Below are 27,233 nucleotides of genomic sequence, written 5' to 3'. Positions count from 1 at the left end.
TTATCTTTTTATAAATTATGGCTGTATTATTTTTCAAATTCAATTGATTTATTGTCATAAATGATTTGATATAATTTATAAAATAAAATTTTATTATTGAAATTATAAAAATTAATAAAAGTATATAAGAAAATATACTAAATAAAAATAAAATAGTATAAATGTATAATTTATAAAGAAATAATGTGATAAGAAAACTTTAGATGAAATACAAGAAAAAAAACTCATAAATTGAATATTTATCTTTTATATATTTTTATAATTAAAAAATTTAAGTTTAGGATTCAATCATATATCCATTATTTTTTTCTTTTTTTTACTATGAAGAGTTGAAAATTAAAAATCACTTTTATAGTAAAAAATTTATAATGAATAGAAAATATTTGATAAAAATAAATTTATCGATATATACTTAATATGGTATTAAATAATACAAAATAAAATTCTTAATGTTAAACTGTAAAAATTGATAAAATAAAATATAATTTTTTAATTATATAAATAATTAAAATTGATATTTATCTATTATATCTTGTAATATATATTTAGTATTGTTTTAATCAGTTATTTAAATTACTAGTTCTTTGAAGAAATATAATTAGATGATTGAGATCTAAAATAACAGATTTAACTATTAAAATCAAATATGACTAGGTGTCATATTATACTAAATAATAACCCACCAAAATTAGGTTGAGTTCGAAATTTTTTTAAACGGAATAGGAGAAGTTAATATGGTTGGGTAATGACCTCAATAATTTGGTTCTAATTTTTCCAATTCAAAAACCCTACAAAAACCCTAACGCCCGCATACTCCAGCCGGCAACCCTTTGTCACCGGTTCCCATCCCGCTTTCTCTTAATTCTCCATCTCTGTCACCTTCTCTTATAAACGAAATCAAAAGCTACCTAAACTCTCCCTTTTTCAGCTTACAACCATCGTTCAGTGCGTCGTTACAAAGCGAAAAATGGGAATATTCGAACCATTTAGAGCAATTGGATACATAACAACCAGCGTTCCCTTCTCCGTACAACGGCTGGGCACAGAAACATTTGTTACAGTGAGTGTAGGCAAAGCATTTCAAGTCTACAACTGCGCCAAGCTTAATTTAGTCCTAGTCAGCCCTCAACTCCCTCATAAAATTCGCGCTTTGGCCTCTTATCGGGATTTCACGTTTGCAGCCTATGCGAACCACATAGCCGTTTTTAAACGCTCTCAACAGGTAGGTGCTCAGTTTTAGCTCAAATTTAAGCAACTTCAGAAAGAAAAGAACCTAAATGATGTCTTTTGTGTAAATTGATGTTCTTATTATTTTTTCTTTTGCAGGTCGCAACATGGAGTAGACACAGTGCTAAAGTTAATTTGTTGCTGTTATTTGGGGATCATATAATAAGTGTAGATGTTAATGGCAATATGTTTATTTGGGGTTTTAAAGGAATTGAAAACAATCTTGCTCCAATTGGACATATAATGCTAGATAATAATTTTACACCTACATGTTTAATGCATCCGGATACTTATTTAAACAAGGTCAGGTAAAATCTATCTTGTGTTATAAACTTATAATTTGTTGATGTTATTTGTTATAATGTTTTTTTTTTTTTTTTTTAAATTGGGTAAATTGTAAGCAGGTTGTTGTTGGGAGTCAAGAGGGTACTTTGCAGCTTTGGAATATTAGTACTAAGAAAAAGCTTTATGAGTTTAAGGGATGGAATTCAGGTATTACTAGTTGTGTGTCTTCGCCTGCTCTTGATGTTATTGCAGTTGGCTGTGCTGATGGGAAGATTCATGTGCATAATATTCAATGTGATGATGAGTTGGTTACCTTTTCGCATTCTACTAGAGGCGCAGTCACAGCTTTGTGTTTTAGTACTGGTAACCTGTTGCTCAGAGCCTTTAATTTATATTCATTGAAGAACTGTATTTGTAAATAGCAATTTCAAGATTAAATTGTAATAATTCAATGTATAGAGTAAAAGACATCAAATCTGGATTTGGGCCTACGAGCTTGACTAGCTTATTTGTGAAAATTTCATAAATCTTTTAGTCAAAAGTGTCATGTCAATATGCGACTGATGTATGTCAATTTTAAGCGCGACCATCACTAAATTGTTGTATTATTATAGTTTCTATCTTAGTTTGAACTAGGACTACTCCCTCTGTTTTTGTTGTTTGTTCTTTTATTCTTTTTGACCTTTAGATCATACTTCATTCAAGAAATCATTTAGCAATTTGTGTTTTTGGTTTTATACCAATTAATTCTATTCATTATCATTTCTCATGTTTAGATGGGCAACCACTACTAGCATCTGGAAGTTCATCTGGTGTTATAAGTATATGGAATCTTGAGAAAAGACGGCTCCAAACGGTCATAAGGGAGGCTCATGATAACTCAATAATTTCATTGCACTTTTTTGCCAATGAGCCAGTTTTGATGAGTGGATCAGCAGACAACTCAATTAAAGTAAGGAGATTCAGCCTTCGCATAATTGTGGAAAATTTTGTAATGTTACCAAGTACATGAAGTGATTGATGACATACTGTTTCAGCTGATATATATTTCCTTAGCATTAATTCAATTCTCTATTCTTTTACTTGAGTTTGTGGATTTAAAAATAATTCCATCACCATAAGAACTTTTCACTCGCTCTAAAGTAATTCCTCTTTCTCACATTAGGTTTTAATACATCTTGCTTGAATATGAAGCATGCTAAGCCACGCTAATTGACAAGTCGTCTCTAGGATGTAGTATGCTAACCATTCTACACTTTCTGGAGCTTGTCATTCAACTGTGTCTGACCAAGTTTTTGTTCGGTTGCATATTTTCCTTAGGACTGATTTGTGTTTGTATAGTGCCACTTATGTATCTCTGAGGGCCTCACTACATGTAGTTACAGTAGCACATTACTCTTGAGCTGAAGCTGAGCCTTCTTTTTGCTATATTTTTTTCCTGGGACTGTGAATACTTCTTTATTTCCTTGGCATTTGATTTATAATGTGAAAGCAGCTCTCTATTGAGTGACCATTTTCAATTTTATAAACTAACTATTGCACATGATCTGTAGTCTTAGAAAATCCAACATGATTTTATTAGAATTTATGCATAAAGTTTATTTTTTGGATGCTAAACGTATAATAGAACAATAGAGGCCTATCCATAAAGTATGCTAATTTGATTTGTGAACGAAACTTTTTTATCCTATGATTTTATTATGTACATCAATTATTTTTACAATGAACATTGCCTTTTATTTTTTTGTTTAGATGTGGATTTTTGACACAACTGATGGAGATCCTCGCCTGTTGCGCTTTCGAAGTGGGCATAGTGCTCCTCCACATTGCATAAGGTAGTATAAATAACTCGTGATTTTAATTGTTGGAATAAAGTTGTCAACTTCTTCTTCTATATAATTGAGAATGAAACTTTTGCATTCTACTTTTGATGGGTGCATTTTTTTAAAAGTTTTTTCCGATTTTGATGAAGATTGAATTGCTTATCATCTTTTACAATATCTTTGCCAAAGGATTTAAATTGGCTCCTAATGAATTCCACTTTGCTAGAGGAAATATCATTTTTTTTTTCCTTTATTTTTTTTTCTGTTTTATCTACCTCATGATATATATAAAGATTTTGATATTGAAAGTTCTTTGCACTTTCACATGAAATCCTAGTGTAATAAAATTTTTGTTTTTTGTGGGGATGTTCTAAATTATAATTATGGACTGCAGATTCTATGCAAATGGCAGACATATTCTATCTGCTGGTCAAGATCGTGCTTTTCGTCTTTTTTCTATCATTCAGGTTAGACACAGGCCATTCACTCAGTGAAACTTTCTTTTCCCCCTACCTTATAGCTATATACATTTTGCCAGATACCTAAGTTACATACACACTTTCTTTGATTTTCCCCCTTCTAATCTGATCCCAATAATCCAAAGATCTCTTTTTGAAAATGTATGATGATTTTTGTTTTAATCCCAAATCATTACTGCTGCTGTAGTAGTATGAATATATGAATGTGAAAGAGAATAATTGAGTTTTTATACCATTGATATCATTGTAAGTTGATGAAGATCCCCTAATGAGGATTATTTATTTTATTTTATAACTTATTCATTTAAGAAGTGTCCTCATGTGGGCATAAGGTGTTACGAGCACTAGATTGGATTTTGGAATTGAAGAGAGTTGCTGAAATTTTCTCAACTCGATTTCCTTTAGCCCTCCCGTTCTCCTTGTCTATAATGTTTATTCTTTTACATCTGCTCCTATACTGTTCTGCCTTTTCCCTGCCTAGTTGTTTATGAAATTAGTTGTTCTACATCAAGGACTATTGTGATTTGCATGCTGGCTGACTAATTGAAAATGATAGAAATAAAATTAATTTCTATGTTTCATGGTATTCCATTAGAATATTTTATCCATTGTGAGTGTAAATTCTCTTAGAGGTCGTTCATGCATACTGGAACTGGTTGTAGTTGTGCAGGCACCGTGCTTGTTTTTCTTACCCTCTTTTCTTTCCATATATATTCTAATTAGTTATAGTTATCTATTGTTGCTACCAGGATCAGCAAAGTCGAGAACTTTCTCAGCGTCATATATCCAAGCGAGCCAAGAAACTCAGGCTGAAGGTATGATGGAGGGTTCATGGTAGTAATTTTTTTTAATCTCGGCACTCAAGTAAAATGATAATATATTTCATTATGGTTTACCACAATGGAACATGTATTTTATCAAATTCTAGTAATAATTATTTACTTTTAGTCTGACTTATGAAGTGTTCATATTTGGTATTGTAGGCATTAGTTTTGTAAATTGAGATGCATGTATCATTACTTAAATATATGTAGTCCATATAATGATTATCTTAATATTTTGTAATTGAACTTGTTGAATGGTCCATCGGCATGATTCATCTTTTACTTCCATGCTAGGGAATTGCTAGTGATAATTTCTCTATAGGAAAATGCTGTTTCACTAATCAACTAGTAAAAGGTGACTAAAATTATTTATTTTTCCTTTAATTTTCAGGAAGAAGAATTGAAGTTGAAGCCTGTTATTGCTTTTGATTGTGGTATGATCTTTCTCTAGGGGCTATCTCAAAGATTCCTAATCTAATCAGTTCATGATCTTTGGATATGTATGTTTCTTCTGTTAGGATCTTTGTTCTGGATGCAGGGTATATACCTTAGTTATACAGATGCATATTTGGTGATTATGCTAAATTGCTAATCTTAATATTAAAATGGTTATTTTGTGTACAAGTGTTTGTGCACAACTTAACATCCAATGGGGTATCATTGATGATTATCACTTGTTGATTCTGTATCTGCACTAGAAAATCAAGACCAACAGTCATGGGCTTCGACTCCTAAAGCTTCAAATGTTGGGTTATCTCCAAAAATTGAAGCCATTAATGTCTCATTTAGCATTTAAAACTTTTGGAGAAATGTATATTTGAACTCCGACACTTTTTTGACAATTCCCCCTTACACTTTTATTTGTCCACATTAAATTCTTATACTTTTATTTTTTGTTTACATTAGGTCCTTTTTGGACAGGAGGTTAGTGCTTGTATTGCATATCCTGTTAATGAGTGTAAATAAATTTTTAAGTTTTCTCTATCAAACTATTTTAGACAATTGCTCCCTGTAGTTTTATTTTTAGTAACATTAGCTCCTCGAAATTTATTATTTAAATTTTTATAACAATAAATAGTAAAATATTTATTACAATCTAATTTCATTTATTTTTATTAAGAATATTTATAGAATTAGTCATACCATAAATCTATTGATAGAATATACAAATGTATATATATATCATGGAATTTGAATGTTCATTTATATATTTTTTTTCTATAATCTTAATGGTTATATTCTTCTTAATTATTAGTAATATATTAAAGGATAAAGTATGGATATGGTAAGAAAAATTTGGAGGGGACAATATCGCTAATTTTAAAAGTCTAAGGACTTAATTCAAAAAAAAATACAAGAGATAAATATATAAACAAATTTAATACAGAACTCAAAAAATTATTCATATTCATAATTGATAGAGCGTGTGTCAACGCACTAACTTACCGTTACAAAAGGATTTAATGTTAATAAAAATAAAAGCGTAGGGACTGAATGTGTACAAATAAAAGTATAGGGGGTAATTGTCAAAAAATATAAAAGTGCAGGGCAAAATAAGTCTGTTTCGTTAATTTTTCACTCTATGTACATGTCTTGCTGAATATCCTCACTCAAGTAGGTAAACTGCGCATACTTGTAGGTTTTATTCAGTGAAAATCTCAATAAAGGCTTGTAATTCATTTATGTTTTCTTGTTCCAACTAAATCTACTTGGCAAATTGAACTTAATAGGAAGAGGGTTTTAAGATGTTTTATCCCTTTGATGTTAAAAATACCTCCTTGTAATTTGTAGAAGGAATCTGAAGATAAAGACTTCAAAGATACTATGACCTAGAGATTATATTCAAAATGTTAACATAAATGAACTCTACTCCGAGGATTCTAGTAACTATATGTTCTTGACTTCTGAAATGGGAAACTGTTTAAGGGTCTGATATTAAAAAGGTTGTGCAGTGATAACAGCACTGTTGAGAAACCTTTTCATTTTCCATCATATTATGTATCCTCTGATAAGAATTGTTTGGTAGAAATGAAACAACTTGGAATCCTATGCAGGAGCTTTTGTGAGGATGAGTGGAATTTTACTCTACGTTTCTCTGAAATGCCTTATAATAGTGTTAATGGAGGAATATTTGCTATCTCTAATGATTGCGTTTGGTGTCCCAAACATGTATCCTTGGTTATTTTGTTAGATATTGAAATGATTTTGCTATCGTTTGAAGTGACAATCATGCAATGTAATGAGGCATTGTAAATTTGCGATTCTTATTTTGCTCCTATAACTTGATGAAGTGTTTGATTCTTAAGCTGATTAAAAAATGTTAGAGCTTCTGCCAGCCAAGACTTTATGCTATTTGATTTGGGATATTGTGTACATTGTGTCTGTTTCAATATGTTAAGGTCCAGGAGATGCCTGTTTACTTTGATAAACCATTTGAAGTTAATTTTAGCTTTTCTGTATACAATTATCATGAAATTCAGAAATATTAGTATTGCTTTAATAAAATAATATGTAGATCAATTACCATTTATCTTTCTCATTGTTTTACTTTGTATCCGTTGGCAATTTCATCTCAGAATATTTTGATTCTATTTTTGTAAAATATATTTTAGCTGAAATTAGGGAGCGGGATTGGTGCAATGTTGTCACATGTCACATGGATACTGCACAGGCATATGTGTGGAGGCTTCAAAATTTTGTTCTTGGGGAGCATATTCTGAGACCTTGCCCAGAAAATCCAACACCTGTTAAGGTTAGAATCTTCTTCTTTTTAGCAGTTCCATTAGTTGTTTGGGTTGGTTTTAATGGCATGCAATCAATGCATTTCTTTCACCTTATAGAAAATGTTTTCCAGAGACTATCCTTTCTAATCTTTATTAGAAATTTTTCGCATCTAATTTTTTAATCTAAAACCTTTTCATTTGTGGAGTAAATGACATAAATATATTGTCATGACTTTATGTTTTAATATTGTCTATAATACTTCTAATACATCTTTTAGAAATACCAATGTATAAATATATGTATGTATATTCTTTTTATATATATATTTTCCCTTTTGATGAGCCTTTATTCTGCACTAGGCCTGCACTATTAGTGCATGTGGCAATTTTGCTGTTATAGGGACAGCAGGTGGTTGGATAGAGCGTTTCAATCTTCAATCGGGAATTAGCCGAGGCAGTTACGTGGATGTGTCCGAAAAAAGCAGCTGTGCCCATGAGGGAGAAGTGGTTGGAGTTGCTTGTGATTCGACAAATACCCTAATGATTAGTGCAGGATACCATGGAGATGTAAAGGTCAATATTTCTATTTTCAGCACATTATGTTCTGCGTTTTAAATGTACCTGCCAATGTGTCCACTGTTGGTCAATGCTAAAAAAAAAACACAGAGTCAACTAATTGAAGATTACAACTATATGATCCATTACTAATCAACCAAAATCCAGTCTTTCCAGATGGTGCATAATTGCATGTTAGCTCAATGAAATTCATTATGATTGTGCTCCTATAAAATCCAATAAAGATGTAGAAGTTTAAAAATTTAAATTTTTGAATTTTAAGGGAAATGAGCAGAGTCAAAGTAGGCAAAACCTGAGTATGAGGAAAACTAAAATCAAATAGTAAATATTGGCATTATGGCTCAAAGCATTTGTAGCTTGGTTAGAGAGAGAGAGAGAGAGAGTACAAAAGAGAGCAGCCGTGAGGAGAAAAAAGTTAAGAGAGAAATAAAGTATATGAGCCTTGGAGGGAAATGAGAAGATTGAAAGATGACTAAATGAAAGGAGTTGAGAAGGATCTGATGAAGTCTTATCATTATAGAGATTGGCCTCAGGTTAACCGTTGAGGATTGGGGATAGTTATAATGGGGATATGTGCCACTTATGCCCAGTTTCCTATAGCCTTTCCCCACTTGGTTTTGTTTGAACTTTCTTAATGTTTAGTTTAGTTTTCCAGCTTCTAGAACCATGGTTGGGAGAAAACTGGATTTCTAGCTTTCCCCAAGCCCTTAAAAAATGAAAAAGAAAGACCAAACGCAGGTTGAGCAAAAGTTATGCCGAATTAGGCTTTACTTGGGATCATTTTTAAAGCACTCAATTAAACGCTTATAATAAAAAAAAAGAAAAGAAAAGGAGAAGAAAGAATGACCTAGAAAGGGTTCAAAGCCAGTTAAAGAAAAAGGTCCTTTGATTTCAGTATAGATATTTTAATTTTTCTTTTTCCTATTTTTTAGTCACCCATTTCCATTTGTATAATTTTTTTAGGCATAAAAACTTTGGTGGATTATGTTAAGATTGTAATTCAACTCTCCATTCTTATTTTCATGTAAATGTATTTAATGATTTTCTATTTTTAGTAAGAATAAACAGGTCTGGCATAAAATGTTTTCCAATGTAGTTTTATTTGAAATGTATGCCTAATGTAAGCTAGAGGGTAATATAATCTATTAAATTTCAATATGGTTTTGTTACTGAAAGATTTTTACCTTCCTTTCATCAGCTTTGGAAAATTTATCACTGTCTTACTCCACTAATCACTATGATGTTCCCTCTCTCTCTATCTCTCTCAGAGACACAGACACACACCCACACGCTCGCCAGAAGTAGGTGATGACCTCTTTGATCAAGCAGTTTGTGTATAAATTTATATTTTGGAAAATAGAGAAATTAGAACCTTTGCTGACAAAACATCTCGACATATAAATTTTATGGGCAAGAAAGGCTGAAATCAGATGGAAGTTGTCACCTTTTCCTCCTTGTTTTAGAATATGGCGTGGGATTCCGAGGACTATATCAATAGAGGAGAAGTTAAACTGGGTTTGGTGGAGGGTGATAAACAAGGAAATGGAAAAGCCTGTATATGATGATCTGTTTTTTCATTTAACTTGTTTATAATAGTTAAAGTATGATATGCGCAGTGATGAGCCTGATACAAAGGGCCCTTTTACCACCTAAATGCATTTGCAGCGTGCCTTCATCCTATCAAAATTTGGGTTTCTATTTTGTAAATGGAGCAAGAAGGAATCACAGAGCTAAAATAAAGCTGCCAGAGCTCATTCTAAGTATTTGCTGCATCTGTAATTCGTAGATAATCATAACTAAGGAGGATATATGGATAACCAAGCTGTGAAACATAGAACTTGAAAAAGCATTTGTCTTACCAAATATGTTGTTTAGAAATTTGATTGGTATGCATCGTCTGATCATGAAGATCATTGTTATCAGAGTCCCATTTCGGTATGATAAGATGGTCTAGAACTGACCACCATTTCAGTATGGTCCAGGAGGTAGCCCCTTCTGTAAATTCTTGGATACTGTCAATATGTTATCTCCCGTTTGTTTAGGCTATTGGTTGGTATTTTGTTTTTGCTATTTATATATATTGCTTGCGGCTGAATTTTGCTGGAAATTTTCTTTCCTGACTAGAGCTACTATGCAGGTTTGGGATTTCAAGGGACTTGAACTAAAGTCCAGATGGGAAGTTGGTTGTTCTCTGGTTCAGATTGTTTATCATCGCCTTAATGGTAGCATATTATTTAGTTTCATCTTTATTTGGTGAAATTTTTCAATTGTGTTTTCATGTCTCTCTCTCTTCCAATTTTCTAATCAAAATTTTCTTGTCATAACCAGGTCTTTTGGCTACTGTAGCAGATGATTTAGTTATTCGTTTGTTTGATGTTGTGGCATTGAGGATGGTTCGCAAATTTGAAGGTCATACAGACCGTGTTACAGATTTATGTTTTTCCGAGGATGGGAAATGGCTCTTGTCATCCAGTATGGATGGGACTCTTAGAATTTGGGATGTTATCTTAGCCAGACAAATAGATGCAATACATGTTGATGTGCCTATTACAGCATTGTCACTATCACAAAATTTGGATATATTAGCGACTACTCATGTTGATCAAAATGGGGTTTACTTGTGGTGAGTTTATAATTTTGTATCTTGTCTTTGGCTCTATCAGCCACAGTTGCTTGCTATAATTCACCGAGCTCTTATTTTAAAGCTTCTCTTTAAGGTTGCATGAAAGATCTTTACAAGCTAGTGAAGGTTATGGATATAACCTTGCCTGCAAATGATAATCTAATATGAAAGTTACTGTTTCTTGGCATGCAACCTGCAAAATATTTTTACTTATAGCTAGAAACTTTTCTTGCAGATCCTTAAAGAACTTGCTTACTTGTTTTCAGATCAAACTAATATAAATTTCTCTTATGTACTTTCAGTATGTTATTTAAAAGGACAAAGGAAAAAAGAAAACTTCAGATTAAATTTGGTAACTTTTCAGGGTTAATCAGTCAATGTTCTCTGGGGTTTCAAGTGTTGATTCTTATGCAAGTGGGAAAGAAGTTGTGAGTGTCAAAATGCCTTCCGTCTCTTCAGTGGAAGGCTCAGAAGCACAGGACTCTGATAAGCCTACCATGCAGCCCACACAGTATGATGGAGCTTCACATCTGCCAGTTTTCAATCAGCAAATGCCTGAACTTGTTACCCTCTCATTGTTGCCTAGAAGCCAATGGCAGGGCTTGATCAATTTGGACATCATAAAGGTTTTCTCCACCCCTTTAGATACGTCAGCCATCATTCTTTTATACTTTTATTTATATTTCTATTTATGTTTAGTTATTTATTTACATCTTAAAGTTTATCTTAAATCAATGGATCTCAGGTTCGCAACAAACCAATTGAGCCTCCTAAGAAACCTGAAAATGCTCCTTTCTTTTTGCCTTCAATCCCATCACTTTCTGGAGAAATATTATTTAAACCCAGTGAGACGATGAATGAGGAGAAGAACACAAGTGCTGACGTAGAGGAGCACAATCACCGACACGTTGACTTGCCACCATCCCAGTTTCTGCAACTCCTTCAATCTTCTGCCAAGATGGAAAATTGTGTGCATTCTATTCCTTTGTTTACCATCTTCATTTGTGAGTCGAGAAAAGTTCTCTGATAATATATGTGGGAAAATCTTGTAAAATCTTATAATTCTGCTATTGCAATTTTGCAGTTTCAGCATTTACAGATTATATCAAGGGTTTGTCTCCATCAACCCTGGATTTGGAACTTCGAATGCTTCAGATTATAGATGATGATGGTCAGCAAGAGCTAGAGAAGAGACCTGAGTTTCTTGCCATTGAGCTACTGCTTGATTATTTCATTCATGAGATATCTTGCAGAAACAATTTTGAGTTTGTGCAAGCCATCATTAGATTGTTTTTAAAGGTATGGCAGCTTTCTTCTTGTAGTTGTATCTGCAATTTTTCCTTTCTTTTCTTTTTCCTTCATGATTTTTTTTCTAGCTTGAAAAAGAAGTCTCATTCTCTCTGCTGGAAAATTTGTTGCTTCTGAGAAGTGCTAAAGCGAGCTTTTATGGTCCAAGAAGTTGCTCCACTTGAACTCTAGACCAAAATTAAGAATTCTTAGAATTTATCATTATGTTTATCTAAAATTGACGAAGTTGAAGAAGAGAAGGTTACTTAGTTGATATCATCTGAGATTTTGGTTGTTTTCAAAAAGTTATTAAAGCATTGACACCTTGCCAATTCTTCTGGTCAGATACACGGTGAAACTATAAGGTGCCAATCAAAGCTGCAGGACAAGGCTAGGAAGCTTTTAGATGCTCAATGTGCAGTTTGGCAGAGAGTTGATAAACTGTTCCAAAGTACTAGATGCATGGTCACTTTCCTTAGCAATTCTCAGTTTTAAGTGCACCAAAGCATCTACCTTTTTGTATTTGTGAGATGAGGTAAGTTAAAAATTTTGTATGAGTTATTTATTCTTTCTGATTTCTTTTTCAGATATTCTTCTAGAAAGGTTGTCAGTATGTAGGATCCATTAGTTTTGGAATGTAGAGGGCAGTGATTTTTGGATGAGCTGTATACTGATATCAAAGTTTTTCCATAGTAATCATAGATGGGAGTTAATTCTGTTGGCATCTTACTGATTTGCTGAAGTAGTAAAAAACAAGCAAAATCTAATCACCTAAATTATTTCAAAGAAGCAGTGTTCATAGAATCTCAGAATCCTACTGTAACAGTAGAGTGAGGTTTAGTTTAGTGTTTCTGGACTCATCTTCGGTGGTTATGAGGTTTAATACTTTCTATTAAATAATAGATAATTAATTTTTATTTTAACTTGTCTTAGAATATGTGTGTATTTCAATAATACTTTCTAATATATTTTTTAATTATAAAGTAAACACATAGAAATGAATAAGAAAAAATGGAAAAAAGTAAAGGAGTAAAATAATAAAATATATTTAAGAGTCATTATTATATTTTTAAAGAAATTTTTAAACAGAAAATGTGGTTCTTAAATCATTTTAAAAAAAGATGAATTAAATTCCCTTGTAATCTTTTAATTTATGAATTTTCTCCTTAATGATATAACTAGAGGATAGTAATATATGAATGGTTGTACTTTGCGCTTTATTTACTTGTACCTAGTTTTTTAGTGCGAGTAGATTTAGCACCTTCCCTTTGTAAATCTTGACTTGGAATGTTGTGATCTCATGTAAGAAGTCTAAATTGGAGTGACAAGTTAAACAAATGTTAACATATTGCAAAAAAGAAAAAAAAAAACACACTTTACATTAATATGTGAAAAGAGAATATGTGTGAAACTATCTGCTCTGCATAGGACTTGCTAAGTGTCTTTATCTTAGTGGATGATTATTTTAACTAGCCCTATACTAGTGCCATTTTCTTTTGATTTGTTAATTTGATAAGGTATATGTTAATTTTGATAATCTGATAAAGTTATTTTTTTTTTTATTTAGTCAAGAATTTTTTTTTAAAAAAAAAAGCATAGAAAAATACTGGTAATCATTTTATATATTGGGTTCTGAGTAAAGGAATAATATCCTTTTTCTTTTTAGAGATTTCTCTATTTTAAGGATGGATAATAAAGTAAAGGGGTAATTACTATTTATCCTTTGATTTTTTACTCTTAACACTATGCATGGCCATTGGCCATAAAGCAGGGAAGGCAGTTGAAATGAAGGGAAAATAAAATATTTATCCTCTCCTTATTGATTACATAAAAGTAATCATTAAAGGGAGGAAGAGAATATCTGTTAAATTCTTTTGGATGGGTCAGAGGAGAGGGAAAATATTAATTATTAAAAGATACATAAAATCTTTAAATTGATATGTAAAAGGAAAAGAAAATGTAATTTACATCGTCTCAACTTTTATGATAAACTTGAGTTAATATAAAAAGAAATATCAAATTAAAATAATTGATAAATGGGCTTAACAAGTAAATGGGCTTAGAGAAATAGCACAAACTGGAAGTAATAATAAATAAATGATTGCAGGTGAAAAACTAATTAATTAGGAAAGCAAAAAATGGATTTAATGAGACTTAAACGTGACTCTCTTTGGATTTGGATTCATAATGTTAGACTATTAGATCTTTTGAAATTATTTATTTATTCACAAGAAGTCCAATGATTGGAGGTTACATAACAGAGAATGTGGAAATATAAAAACCAAAAATTTATATCAAAATGTTATTTTGGATTATTATTAAAAATAAAGGGATAAAAAGGATTATATGTATATATTCCAATTCTCCTTCATGAGTTGAATCTTATTACACACTCTAAATTAGAGTGCAATCAATTTCATATTTTCTAAGAGGAATTCTCATTCCCCTTATATTCCCTTCTCTTTTTAAAAAAAATTAAAGAGCTAAATATAATAATAAATTATTTTCCATCTATTCCTTTTCCTTTTTTTTTAAATTACCTTTCATTCATGCATAATGTAAATATACGAGTTATCAATTGTTTTATTTTTATTATATTAAGACTTTCTTATATTTTTATAAAACTATTATATTTTGTGTTCATATCAATATAGTTACATGACCAAATTGATGAATAAAATTATAAGTTCTTGAAACTTTTACCAAATATGAAACTCAGTTCAAAATTTTTTTTATTATGTTAGAGTGAAATTATTAATTTTTGGTGGGAATAATAATTTTAGTATTTAATAAAATAATTAATTATTGTTCTTTACCTACTCTGTTTTTTAGCACAAAATAATCTTAAAAGGTTTAAATATTTTAAAAATATTTATATTTAGAGCAATATTATAAAATTATTATATTATTTAACTTGAATTATTTAAATAAAATACTTGTTTATAGTTAGAAATGTGTACTTTTATTATTATTTTGACAAACACTATAGACAAAAATTAATTATGTTAAAAGTAAATATTCCACTCTAATTTAATAAAAATAATTCTAGATAAATTTAATATTTGATGAAAATTTGGAAGATCAAGCTGTAATTTTATTTATCAATTTGATCATTTCAATGCATTGATTTCGAATAAAAAAGGTAAAGAGAATTTAATATAATAAAAATAATATAAGAAACAGCTAATTTATTAGAGAAGCTCTTTTTACTTTACGAAAAATAATTTGTTTCTGGAAAATATTCGTTTGGAAAGTAACTTATTTTACTATGTTTGGTTGTAATGCTGAAAATCATTAGAGAGAATAGTCTGTGTTTGAAGAAGAGTGAAAGAGAGCAGTGTGTAATTTGAAAAAAAAAAGGAAAGAAAGAAAGAAAGAGAAGGGAACCACAGTCAAATGTCAATCAATGTAATTAGGCATTTATCAAACTGACTTTGGTTGAATAAATCTAATGACTGGTCTTTGAGGGTTTGTCTTAGATTCTTGACTCGTGACTCAGGCCACTCTTTGAAAGCAACATTGATAGGGACTTGTTCCCTTTTATCATTTCAACGTGTGTTTTGCTTTTGAGAAATTTCTATGAACCTTCTTCCCTCTCCTTTGTCTTTCCATGCTCCTTCACCTTTTTTAGACTCTTAATCTGTCCTTCTTATCTTCTATGAATAGTTGGAACATTAAGAATTATCCAAAAAGACATTTAGAGAACCGATATGATTCTATCTTATTTGTTCTGTTTGAAAAAAAAAATGTCATAATTTTATGTCTATAAATGTTTGTTGCTATCTTAAATTAATAAAAGTTTGCGAATTGCAATTTGGATCTTTTGGCTATATTTTACCTAATATTTATGAAAGTATTTTGTTTTATCGAGTAATAAGAGATAGTTATTTTTCTTGGAGCGAATAAAAAGTAAAAGAGAAGTCAGACCGGTAGTAGTAACTCCCGCCGGATGTGATTATATAGACTTTTCTCCACTATAAATATTTATAAAACCATAGCTAATTTGTATATTTATTTTCTGTTGTGTAATTTATGAATGTGGATAAACCCATTGTAAAGTTCAGTTTCCTTTTAAATGTTTTCTTTTAAATTTCTGAAAAAGATTTGGGTATTAAATGTCCTAGGCATATTATGAACTCTATTTTTAGAATATGTGAAAATAGAAAATAATTTAGGTTTTAGAAAAATTTACCTCTACATATTAATAATTGTACATATATTTCAAAAGCTTTATGCTAAGCTATATTAGGGTTTAATATAAAATAAATTATTCGGTATAAAAATTCATTTATTTTTTAAAGTTATTACATTTTTGAATTTGCATGTAAATAATAACTTGTTAGTATGGACACTTTATTGATGTATCTTTTTTCATTTCAACATAATAGCTTTATGAGATTATGTACATTTTTTCTCAATATATATACTTAATTTTGGACATATTTTTTAATTAATCATAATAGAAATAATTATTTACCTCTATATCATTTTTCAAAATAATTATTTTTAATACTACTACTACTAGTACAAGTATGATATAGAAAATGGACTACCTTTTGTTGACTTAGTAAGTTATTTGCTTTAGGTCATACCAAACCATTTGTTTGGGAGACACAAGAATACTTATAAAAGTTTTTTGGTTTCCAAGAATTAGACAAATACTAACTTGAACAGTTGCATTTGTTGAAAAGTAAAACATTATATTATCTATCACTCAATTTTAGTATTCTATTCAAACTTTCAGATTGTATTTAATATTTTTATCAATCCACTCAAAATCTTGGTTTCATTAATATAATTATTAATAAAAGGTTTTAAGCAATTCTCTTATGGCCATTTGACTAATTCATAAGAACAAAACTTTAATAAAATATATTGTAGTTTAGCATTCATAGTTTGTTTTTTGTGATTTTGATATCATATTAATATTACTATTAGTAAATAACGATTAAATTGTATAACACCGTTAGTAAATACTGATGTGAGTGTGACATTTAAAAAAATAATGACTATCGTATCACATTAAGATTTATTAACAGTATTATACAGCTTGACCATTATTTGCTAATGATCATCATATTCACAAAATATTAAAAAATAAAAAATTAATCATAAATTCTAAACTAAAAATACATTAAATTACATTATAATTTATTAAAATCTTTTCAAGAATTTAATAATAAATCTATTTTCTTAATATTTTTTTCTTTTCATGAGTGAAAGCAACCAAGACAATTTAGATTTTCATCAACGCTAACATAATAAAATTGTTATACCATATTTGGATGGCGGTTTTATATATTCAAAAATATTATATTTATTGAGAATTTAAAATATTTTTAAATAGTAAAGTAATCTTTCTTTTTTATTTATAAACATTTTCTTAAAAAAAGCTATAATCATAACAATAAATTTTTTAGAAAAATGAATCAAGCCAACTTGGGAGACTTGTTTTTTTTTTCTTTTCTTTTGACATCAAAGAGGGATAACAGCTAAAAAAAAGAGTTAGTCAATATATCATGTACTAAATTATATGCGATAATCAGTTTTTTATATAAATAAAATTTTTCACTCAATAAAAATAAACATTCTTGTCACCTGAGTCAGACCTCAAACATTTAATTTTTTTATAAAATATCAAAAATAAATAATTTTTTTATCTAATTGATTAATTTCTTTCAATTTTCTTATAAATTACTTTTTATAAACTAATTTTTTTTTTTTTTAAAAAGAATAACTTTTTTGGTTGAGAAGTAGTGACATCAGCAGTGCATTTGATGATTTACTTTTTAATATAACAATTAAATAAGTGGGCAGATCCTACATTCTCAAATCTTATGTTTGGTGCAAAGCTGTATCTTTTATTTTTCATATCTTTATTTGTATTAAAATTAGATACCATTACTTATCACATATTCCACATCAATCTTTCTTCTCTTTGATGACTCACTATATATATATGATCACCATTCACATAGCCTTATCATAAAAGGAAGACCATATATTTAAATATTATTTTCATTTAAAAAAAATAAAATTTGTAAATAAAATGCTAGTTTAAATTAAAAATAGATTAAATTAAAAGTAAATAAAATTTAATTTATTATTAAATTTATAAATATACTTATAAGTGGGCTCCTGAATTAATTTAAAGTCAACTATCAGCATCATTTTTATATCTTTTCAATATTATCTATTTAAATTTATTTATTAAAATAAAATTTATTCATGTTATAAAAATTTTAAATAAATAAAAATTATAAATAAAACTGATAATTCATATTTTATTTTATTTTATTCTTATTCAATTGACTAAGGAGGAGACAGAGGGAGTGCACCTTCACATAAAATAAAAAGAAAAAAAGAGAGTTAGGCTGTCCATAGTCAAAGCACGTGGCGGGATATACAACTTTAATAAATTATTTATTTGAAAGCAAATATAATAATTCTTAATAATTGAAATTGGAGTTTTGCTTGTAAAGTACGATAGACAGTGAATACTGAATGTTTGGGTCTTTTCAGGACACACCAAATCCATTGCTCCAATTATTTGTAATTCTCCAAACCATAATTAATTTCTTTTTCTTTTTTTTTTTTTTTAATTTTTGAAAGTGATTGTGTTAGTGTTATTGTATATCTATTTGGCATAGCTTTTTCAAGTAGAATTCTTGTTTCTTCCAATTTTGATTGGTGACATTTAATTTACAAAAAGATTAAAAGTTTTCAGTTTTTTTTTTTTAATTAATACTGTTATTTAAACTATTTTTTCATTAAAAATACCCTTATTAAATTTTTTATTATACAATTACTATATACTAATAAAAACTCCAATGCAAAATCCACTAGTTCTAGTGCGTCCACTTGAAAATTCTTAATTGACCAGATGTAGATAATATAATAATAATTTTAAAATATTTTTATTTATACTTGTAACAAAATAAATATTGTGATTAAAAATAAATATAGATCTTAATAATTTCCATCTTAACTGAAAAACTAAACAAAAGCTAAAACAGTAAATAGAAATTATGTTGGAATTGAATCAACTTAAATAAGAGTAAATTACTATTATAATATGATATTAATTTTTTTTACAAATTGTAATTGAACTGAACTGAATTATTTAAATCGATTCAAAATTGAAACATAAAAGTAATTTATATGAACGGCGAACTCTTCTGAAATCAATATACTTTGTAGATTAAAAAAGTATTAAATATTATAAATACCAAGTTATTAAAATTATGAAGAATGAAAACTATAAAAAATTATAAAATCAATATATTTAAAATAAGTCATATATAAATATAATAAATTACTATATAAAATGTAAAATTTATTTTAAAAATTTAAGTTGAATAATTATTTTTTATATTTAAAAATTGATTGCTATGTTCTAAAATAATTTCATGATTATTATACTTTTTTTTATAAATGATTTAGTTCTTCCTTTATTTTCTTTCATCTGTGGCACATATAGAAATTTTTTTTATTGATAAGATCTGAAATTTTAAATTTATTGTCAAATATAAACATTAAAAAAAACTAGTTTTATATTTTATTAGATTTTATTAAAAGAATTCATTAACTATCTAATGAGAAATAAAGTTGATTTTTGAAAAGATGTATGAATTAATAAAACTACTAATTTATTAAATACTAAATATAGAAAGATTGACTATGTTAATATTCGAGTGTACATATGTTTATTGGACATTTGCTCTAAAGTTTTGTGTGCAAGCTAGTAGTTATTTCTCATTCAACAATTTTATTAAACATGTTTAGTAAAATTTAAAAATTAATATCTAATAATTAATTTAATTTCAATCAGTTGTTAATTTTATTAGTTTTTACAAATTTTTCATATTAGTTAATAGGTTATTTAATTTTTTATTTATTTAAATAATAAAATCTTATTAAATATTAGCAATAATAATTTTTTTCTAATTATTTTAATATAATTAATTTTTATAATTTATAATAAATAATTATTATTCCAAAAATTAATACTTTCTAGATAAATAGTTATAATTATAATATCTAAAAATCAGAATTTTTATTGGTGACATGTAAATTTTAATCCTATTTTTTTATTATAAACTATTTAGTTAACTCATTATTAAAAATAAAATATTTTAGAAATAAATAATATCTCCAACAATAAATAATATTGTACTAAACAAAAATATCAATTACCATCAATCAATCCGCAATTTAGCACCAATTAACAATCAGTTTTCAGCTTAAAACTGAGGAACATAATTGCATATATCTTTAATTAACAAATAGAAGGTTACTCCCCTGTCGCCGCATCTCAAATTTGGAATGACTTTTGTCTGTTGCTACAGGTGAAGTTCTGTAAGGATGAGTAATTTTTATAAAATACATTGTAAATATTTAAATAAATAAATATAAATGAGGAAAAAAAGAAAAGAGGAGGGGAATGTATAGTGGAAGGCGGCTGGGTGGTTTGTCGTATGCATTCGTATCTGATATCTCTGTGTTACTGTCAAATCCGTTTGGCCACCAACCCTATGCCCCACTCAATCTTCTCTCCCTCTTTATTTATTTATTTATTATTATATAAATTTCTATAAAATTTCTAAATTTGTATTTACCCAATTTTTTTTATTCTGAAAAATAATTTAATAAAATAATGAGCCACCATTAATATCGATACATTTCATATTACTAAATGTTTGAGAATTTCTCTATTCAATTCTTTTCTTTTTTTCTTATTGCTGGATATATCATTCGTACATATATTTTTTTTATTTTCCGAGCCTACAGTGAGTTACAAACAAAATTCGAAAGGGTCAAAGTTTTGATAATTTGGTCATATATGATTGAGTTGTGAAAACTTCTGAATAGGTATCATACATTTGAGTTGAATTCCTTCTGATTAAAATAAGTTTTTAATCAAAAAAATTTGAGATACTGTCATTGAACAAAAATTTAAAAATAAGTTAAATTAATAAAAAGGTGGCACGGTTCTTCAATAATTCATGCTATCACTTATTTGGATTGCATCTTTATCACACAGCTCCTCCTTCGTTGGCAATGTGGCTTCATCATGATCTTGTTTTGGTGTTTGTTACTCTACGAGAGTAGCACATGTTTCTTATCCTCTATTTTTCTCTAAAATTGAAATAGATATTTATTTTAAAATTTTAAAATAATTAAAGATAAAATAAAAATCTAAAAATTTAAAATTTAATATTTAATTTAAACTTAGATTTTAAATAATTTAATAATAAAATTAGCGATTTAATTTCTTTTTTATATTATTATCATTAGAGCTCAAAACACAACAACAAATTTAACTGGTAAATTTTATTAAAACTTATAATTAAATGATATTAAAATAAAATTTTAATATTTATAAAAATTAAAAATTATATATTAAAATCGATGATAAATATATAATAATTTTAAAAAATAATAATATTATTATTATTATCATTATGGTTACAGCCGCCGGTAAGCGGTGAAGGATATATGGAGTCAGAGAAGCATGCAAGAGCGGGGTGGACCCTTAGTTATTATTAGCCACTCCCTCACAATTATTAGCCTCTCCTCCTTCCAAATAAATATCTTTATTATTATGTTGTTTTGTATGGCCAAATAATTTTAGCTCCTTTTTGTTTGAAAACACTTATTCCTTTTATAATTTTCTTTTTGTGCCTTTTAAGGAGGAAATAATGATTTTCCTTTTTATTTCTCTTTATAAAAAATGAAACATTGCATTAAGACCCAATTGCAGAAAGCATTATTATTTTCTTGAAGTTAATAATTCTTTTTTCAATAACAAAGGTTATATATATACAAAAATAAAGGGGATATTCACATTTAATTTGATCCTTATAATAATATAATTTCTTATAATCTATTCTCTTACATAATGAATAAAGATTATTATTGCTTACAATAATATTTAAATATTTTATTTGTGATTTTACTTAATAAGTTTATATAATTATGTAAATATTATATAATATTTTTAAGAAATAAAAGAAATTAATTGACCATGCTTATATTGTTTGATACCGTGATCATATAAAATCATTCATAAATTATAGAATGATGTTTAAATATGTAAATAATGGAATGGATTAAATTATTTCTGGAGATTTGTTTGTATATAAAGTTACATTTGAAATGGTCAACTCTCTCCATTTATTTGTTTATGGTAATGTATATTATAATTTCAAATTTTAAATAAATCTTAATTAACATAGTAAAAAAAAGACTGAAAAGGAAAATAGTAGGGGAAATTTACTTTCCTTATAAAAATAAAATAAGCACTAATTAAAGGAAAAATTTTAAAGTTAAATTTTAATTAGAAAGAGTAATTGTGTCAAATAATAAAGAAAAAAAGATGAAAAATACTATATTATCTCTATTAATTCACAAGGGTTAATTTCATCTCTTTTAAGCATTTCTCTTTATCTATATCAGAAGCCATATTGGCTTAGTACCTTCATGAATAAATTACCCAAGTGATCCCAGTAAGGATCAAACTCTAGTTGAAAAGATAAATTAGTACTCTACCTTGCCAATTATACTAACCCTAAGAAACCTTTTCTTTTAGAACAAGACCATACAACTATGCCCCAACTACAGAATATTAAATAACATGGTCAAGTTCATAATTATTATCATTGAGCCTTGCGGTTTAGTGATAAAAAGATGAGGTATATATTTTCTAGTTATTTTTTAATATTTAAAAGTTATAGTTTTTATTAAACAACCATTAACTAGATTTATTTTTAACTATTTGCCCTTTGATATTTGGTATAATATACAAATTATTTCTTATAATTTATTTATTACAGGCTTTGGCAAGAAGCAAACGGCTTTCTATCATAGTTGCAAGGCTTCCAAACCTTAATTAAGTACCAAAGGCTGCTTTCGCTTGCTTTCACTTTCATAAGGGGGCTGTTCACTACAAGCTATCAGCGCTGTCTTAGCTTGAACGGTAATAAGATAAGTCGACGTTCAATCTCTAAGGGCAACCTGGAACCAACAACATTACATATACCATACTGCTATAGAAGACATGAGTACCAGTTAGACTACGGGACGCGTACACCCAAAATTGGTGAGCTACTTACTGCCCCTTAAGTCAAGAGCTAGTAGTATTATCTGCAAAGGATATCGTAACTATGGCGAATACGTTTTTCTTGCTTTTTGTGCAAAATTCAGTTTTAGTATATATATATATATATAAATAATTAACTAGCGTTTTTTAATTATTTTTATTTTTAACATAATTAAATTCTACAAAAATTTAAATATTTTAATTATAATTTAACTTTAAATTATTAAAGTAAAATAGATATTATTCTTATTGTTTTTATAGTTTTTTTTTTATCAATTTAGTTCTTTAATTGCATTGACTTTTAAAACACATAAAAATTTTAATGCAATAAATAAAATATAAAAAGCAATTTACAAAAAATCAAGAGACAAATAGTATAAAATTAAACCTAAATAACTATTCACTAACAGAAATTCCGACGAAAGAAATTTTTAGTATAAGATTATAAAATAAAAAATATAAAAATATAATTTTTAAATGTTAAGTAATTAGTATAATACATAAAAATATAGAAGAAAATAGTAATCATCCTAAAAAGATTTGTTTAACTTGAACATGTTTGATTGGAGATATACCAGTTCAAACCAAATTATAAATAGATTTATGTTTTCAGTGTGAGTTGGCTCCGAAACCATATGCAGAATTAATTACTTTTAGCTTTTCTTGTTAGAAACCGAGCTAGGATAAGATTAGTAAGAAGAAAAAGAAAAAAAGAAGCATAAATTACCTACATGCAACTCTTATTTAGTTATATTTAGATTCTGTTTGTCTATATTGTTACTATTAGTAGCTGTAGCTGATAGCTATTGATAATTGTGTTTGGTAAAATCATTTATAATTGTAATTGTAATTGTTTATGGTTTAATAATTAATATAGATATTAATTTAATTATATATATATATATTGTTTTTATAATTGGTAAAAAAATATATTTAAGAATATGAAAAAATAATCTAGTAAAAAAGTATTTTATAGCATGGTCGTTAATTGAATAAAGAAATAATAATAAATAATAATAATAATAATGATAAAAAGATATGAATAATTATAATAGTTTATTATAAGATGTCTCAGATTAATTTTGTTTTGCATTTTAATAGGCAATCAATAATGTTGTATAATAAAAGATTAGTTTCATGCAGAAAGTGTTTCATATTTGATATATCCTATTGCATTGAAAGAATTAATCAACATAATTCATAAAGAGAAGGGCATGATCTTTTGAGTTTTTAATTCAGAGTTTTAAATAAAGAAAGGAATAATTTAGTTACTGTATTTAAATTAATAGAGAAATTCACAAAAAAATTTAATTTGAAGTCGATACGAAGTTTTAAAAGCTACCAACAACCACTAAAAAGTAATTTATTAAACACATTATTTAAAACTGAACAATTACCGGTTTCTTTTGACAGTTATATTATTTGCTTTCTTTAAAAAAAATAGGCTAACTGGATCGAAACTAACTATGGGCCTATTTGGTTTAGCTGATAGCTAGTAACCGATTTATATAAATACTTCATAAATATTTTTGAGTTATTGCTATTAGTATGTAAAATGACCAATATTGGTAAAATTATATTTAAATTATAATTTATTTTATATTATATAAATAAAATTATAAAAATTAAAATATTACGATTCATAAAAAGAGAAAAAATATTATAAAAATAAATATTTATGTGTATATGTATTGAATATACAATCATAAAAATATTTAGATTATTGTGCAAATATTAAAAATTTTATTAAAATTAAATTTACTAATAATTTAGGTATATACTAAATCCTTTGAATTATCGTCCTGTAAATTCTTACCAAATAGGCTTTGTTGAGTTGTGGAGTGTGAATAGCTAACAACTAGTTTCTAACATCTCGACCAAATACTCTCTCTCTAGTTTAGTTTCACTTTTGATAAATTAAAGCCACTGTTATATATTAAAAAAATAAATCGATGCCACGGTTCAATTGCGAGTTGAAAAGAATGATATAATTTATTAAATTACAGTAGAGGTATTTCAATTATATGTGGTAAAAATAAATTATAATATAAATTGAAGATACATTTGAAACATAAATATATAATTTTTAAAAGTTATCTATATCTACTATTAATTATTGATTGGTTTATTATCATAGAATTTGTTCATAGCTTAATATTTATAAAAAAAGATTTAGTTACATTATATATCATAATAAAATAAGAAAATGATATATATATATATATATATATATATAATTAATTTATTATTTAGATATATAATTGGTTTATCAATTAAATATATAAATAAAGATATAATTTTAAATTTGGAGAAAATTATTTATATTTACATTGATTTTAATAATATTAATTAGAAAATTAGTTGGATTCGGTTTCAAACCAATGTCGCAGCTCTTTGTAAAACATTCAAGAACACTTGAAGATAGGAAAAGAAGCTACGGAGGCCCAACGTCATCATAATGACGAAATGGATTGTTGGTTTAAGACACGTGTCATATGGTTTGAAAATTCAAAATTAAATAATGTTAATGCTGTCCAGTGTATATGAGATAGGATATAGCTAATGCCACTCAAATGTCACTATTGACAGTAGCAACCAAAGAAAAGAATAAAGCAAGACCATGACCAACAAATAAAACAAAATTCAATAAGTGAAGCCCAAATCTTTTAATTTTTATTTTGCTGGTATTTCTATTTTTATGCTAACTATAAATTTAATAAAAGTAATAAGAATACAAAATGTTAATAAAATAAACAGTTTTTTTATTAGTTACAAACAATTGAAATTAAAGTAAATTTTCACTGCTTATAAGTATCTAAATATTATTAAAAAATATAATTTATATAAATAATTAAATTAAACATTAAAATATTAGAATGATTAAATAATTAAATATATATTAAAAAATAATAATAATATAATATAGTATAATATAATGATGTGTTTTACACAAGTGAAAAGATCATTCTAAGTTCAAGGAACCAAAGAAACCATCCCAAGCCATGAAAACTTCCTTTTTATTTTTTTATTTAGAAGTAAATTTCATGTCTCTTTCTTAGAGCAATAATGATTATAATAATTAGTAATTTAAGAAACAAATAAAAATCTGGTTTGCCTTTTCAACTCATTGCGTGATACCCAAGGGAGATCCCATCACTTACCCCACGCACCAGATTAATACCCCATCACATCCACCCTTCTATGTGCCTATCTTTTTTCTTAAATTCATTTCTTGGGTTCTTTTCATTCAAAACTTCGACCCGTGACTTATTGGGGACCCGCCCGCAATGCCCATCCATACTAAGGACCTTATTCACACAGCGAAGAAAGTCCTAGTGGAAAGCGGGCAGTCAGCTGGCTGCTTCTTGGCCACGCCCCCCTGCTTATACGCATGAGATACTTGATCTAAATTCTAATGGTTAAATATATAAATGGCTGCTGAATTTGTTTTATTTTTACAATTGTTCCATCAATTTAATTTTAATTTAATTAGATTAATTCTTATTTTTAAATCATTCAATTACAAATATTAAAATTCACTATTTTTAAAAAATATAGATTGTTATAATACTTTTTTTTTATTTTAATATTATTTCTAATAAATTTATCTATTTAAAAAATATTCTTAACTTTAAACAAAATTTTATTATTTTTATATTTAATTTAAATAATAAAATTTTGAAGATTCATGAATATTAAGTGCGTGAATTTTAAATTCATAAATTTTGATTAAATTCAAGATTCCATGATTCCTCAATGCGATTACTAGTCATTTACTCGTGCGATTACTATTTAAAAATATCTGAATTCGAACCCATACCAAATTCATTTAAAAAATTGTGTTTGTTACCTGTATATGTCCCAAATCTGGATAAAAGTACCTGCATATACTATCCAAACTCAATTAAAATCCATTTAAATTAGAAAAACTAATAAATATATTTATAAATATTTAAATGGGTAGCGGGTACCCTATTATTTATATAAATATTTGAATAATTAAATAGGTACCCGTTTACCAAATCTGTTTACAATAATAAAATTCTAAATATATTAATAAAAATTAATATAAAAATATAAATATAAACTAATCAAATATAAATATTCACATTAAATATTTAATATATTAATACATCCAAGCATAAATTTAGAAAATTTAAAATAATGTTTTAAATTTTTAAAATGTAATAAAATTTAACATAATAGAGTTCGGACAACGGATATCCGCGGATTCAAATCCAAATCCAACCGAACCCGGCACATGTAGTAAAATTAAATTTTGTCC

At 27.4% G+C, this 27,233-nt stretch overlaps 1 protein-coding gene across 2 annotated transcripts; it reads left to right on the top strand.

The window, feature by feature from the left end:
* Nucleotides 1-723: 723 nt before the first annotated feature.
* LOC8261011 (U3 small nucleolar RNA-associated protein 21 homolog) lies at nt 724-12,571 on the top strand. Of its 2 annotated transcripts, none has more exons than XM_015728480.3 (16): nt 724-1,222; nt 1,327-1,530; nt 1,632-1,875; nt 2,289-2,464; nt 3,265-3,347; nt 3,730-3,802; nt 4,564-4,629; nt 5,030-5,072; nt 7,251-7,390; nt 7,722-7,934; nt 10,075-10,159; nt 10,266-10,560; nt 10,925-11,186; nt 11,306-11,564; nt 11,645-11,859; nt 12,193-12,571. In XM_015728480.3, the coding sequence occupies exons 1-16, from the start codon at nt 968-970 to the stop codon at nt 12,340-12,342; spliced, it is 2,763 nt and encodes a 920-aa protein (XP_015583966.2). In that variant the 5' UTR covers nt 724-967; the 3' UTR covers nt 12,343-12,571. The 2 variants fall into 2 exon arrangements, with proteins under 2 accessions (XP_015583966.2, XP_002534411.2); XM_002534365.4 differs by having other exon boundaries at nt 726-1,222; nt 11,306-11,528.
* The last annotated feature ends 14,662 nt before the right edge of the window (nt 12,572-27,233 follow it).

Source organism: Ricinus communis, chromosome 2 (genome assembly GCF_019578655.1).
Source record: "Ricinus communis isolate WT05 ecotype wild-type chromosome 2, ASM1957865v1, whole genome shotgun sequence".
NCBI lineage: Eukaryota > Viridiplantae > Streptophyta > Magnoliopsida > Malpighiales > Euphorbiaceae > Ricinus > Ricinus communis.
Note: the sequence above shows the minus strand (reverse complement) of the source record. Positions and strands in the feature narration are given on the sequence as shown.

Excerpts from the sequence above, each read along its gene's own strand:
- LOC8261011 (XM_015728480.3), top strand. The coding sequence starts at position 968 with ATGGGAATATTCGAACCATTTAGAGCAATTGGATACATAACAACCAGC. Across the intron at positions 1,531-1,631 it reads CGGATACTTATTTAAACAAG|GTTGTTGTTGGGAGTCAAGA; the intron begins GTCAGGTAAAAT and ends AATTGTAAGCAG. Across the intron at positions 7,391-7,721 it reads AAAATCCAACACCTGTTAAG|GCCTGCACTATTAGTGCATG; the intron begins GTTAGAATCTTC and ends ATTCTGCACTAG.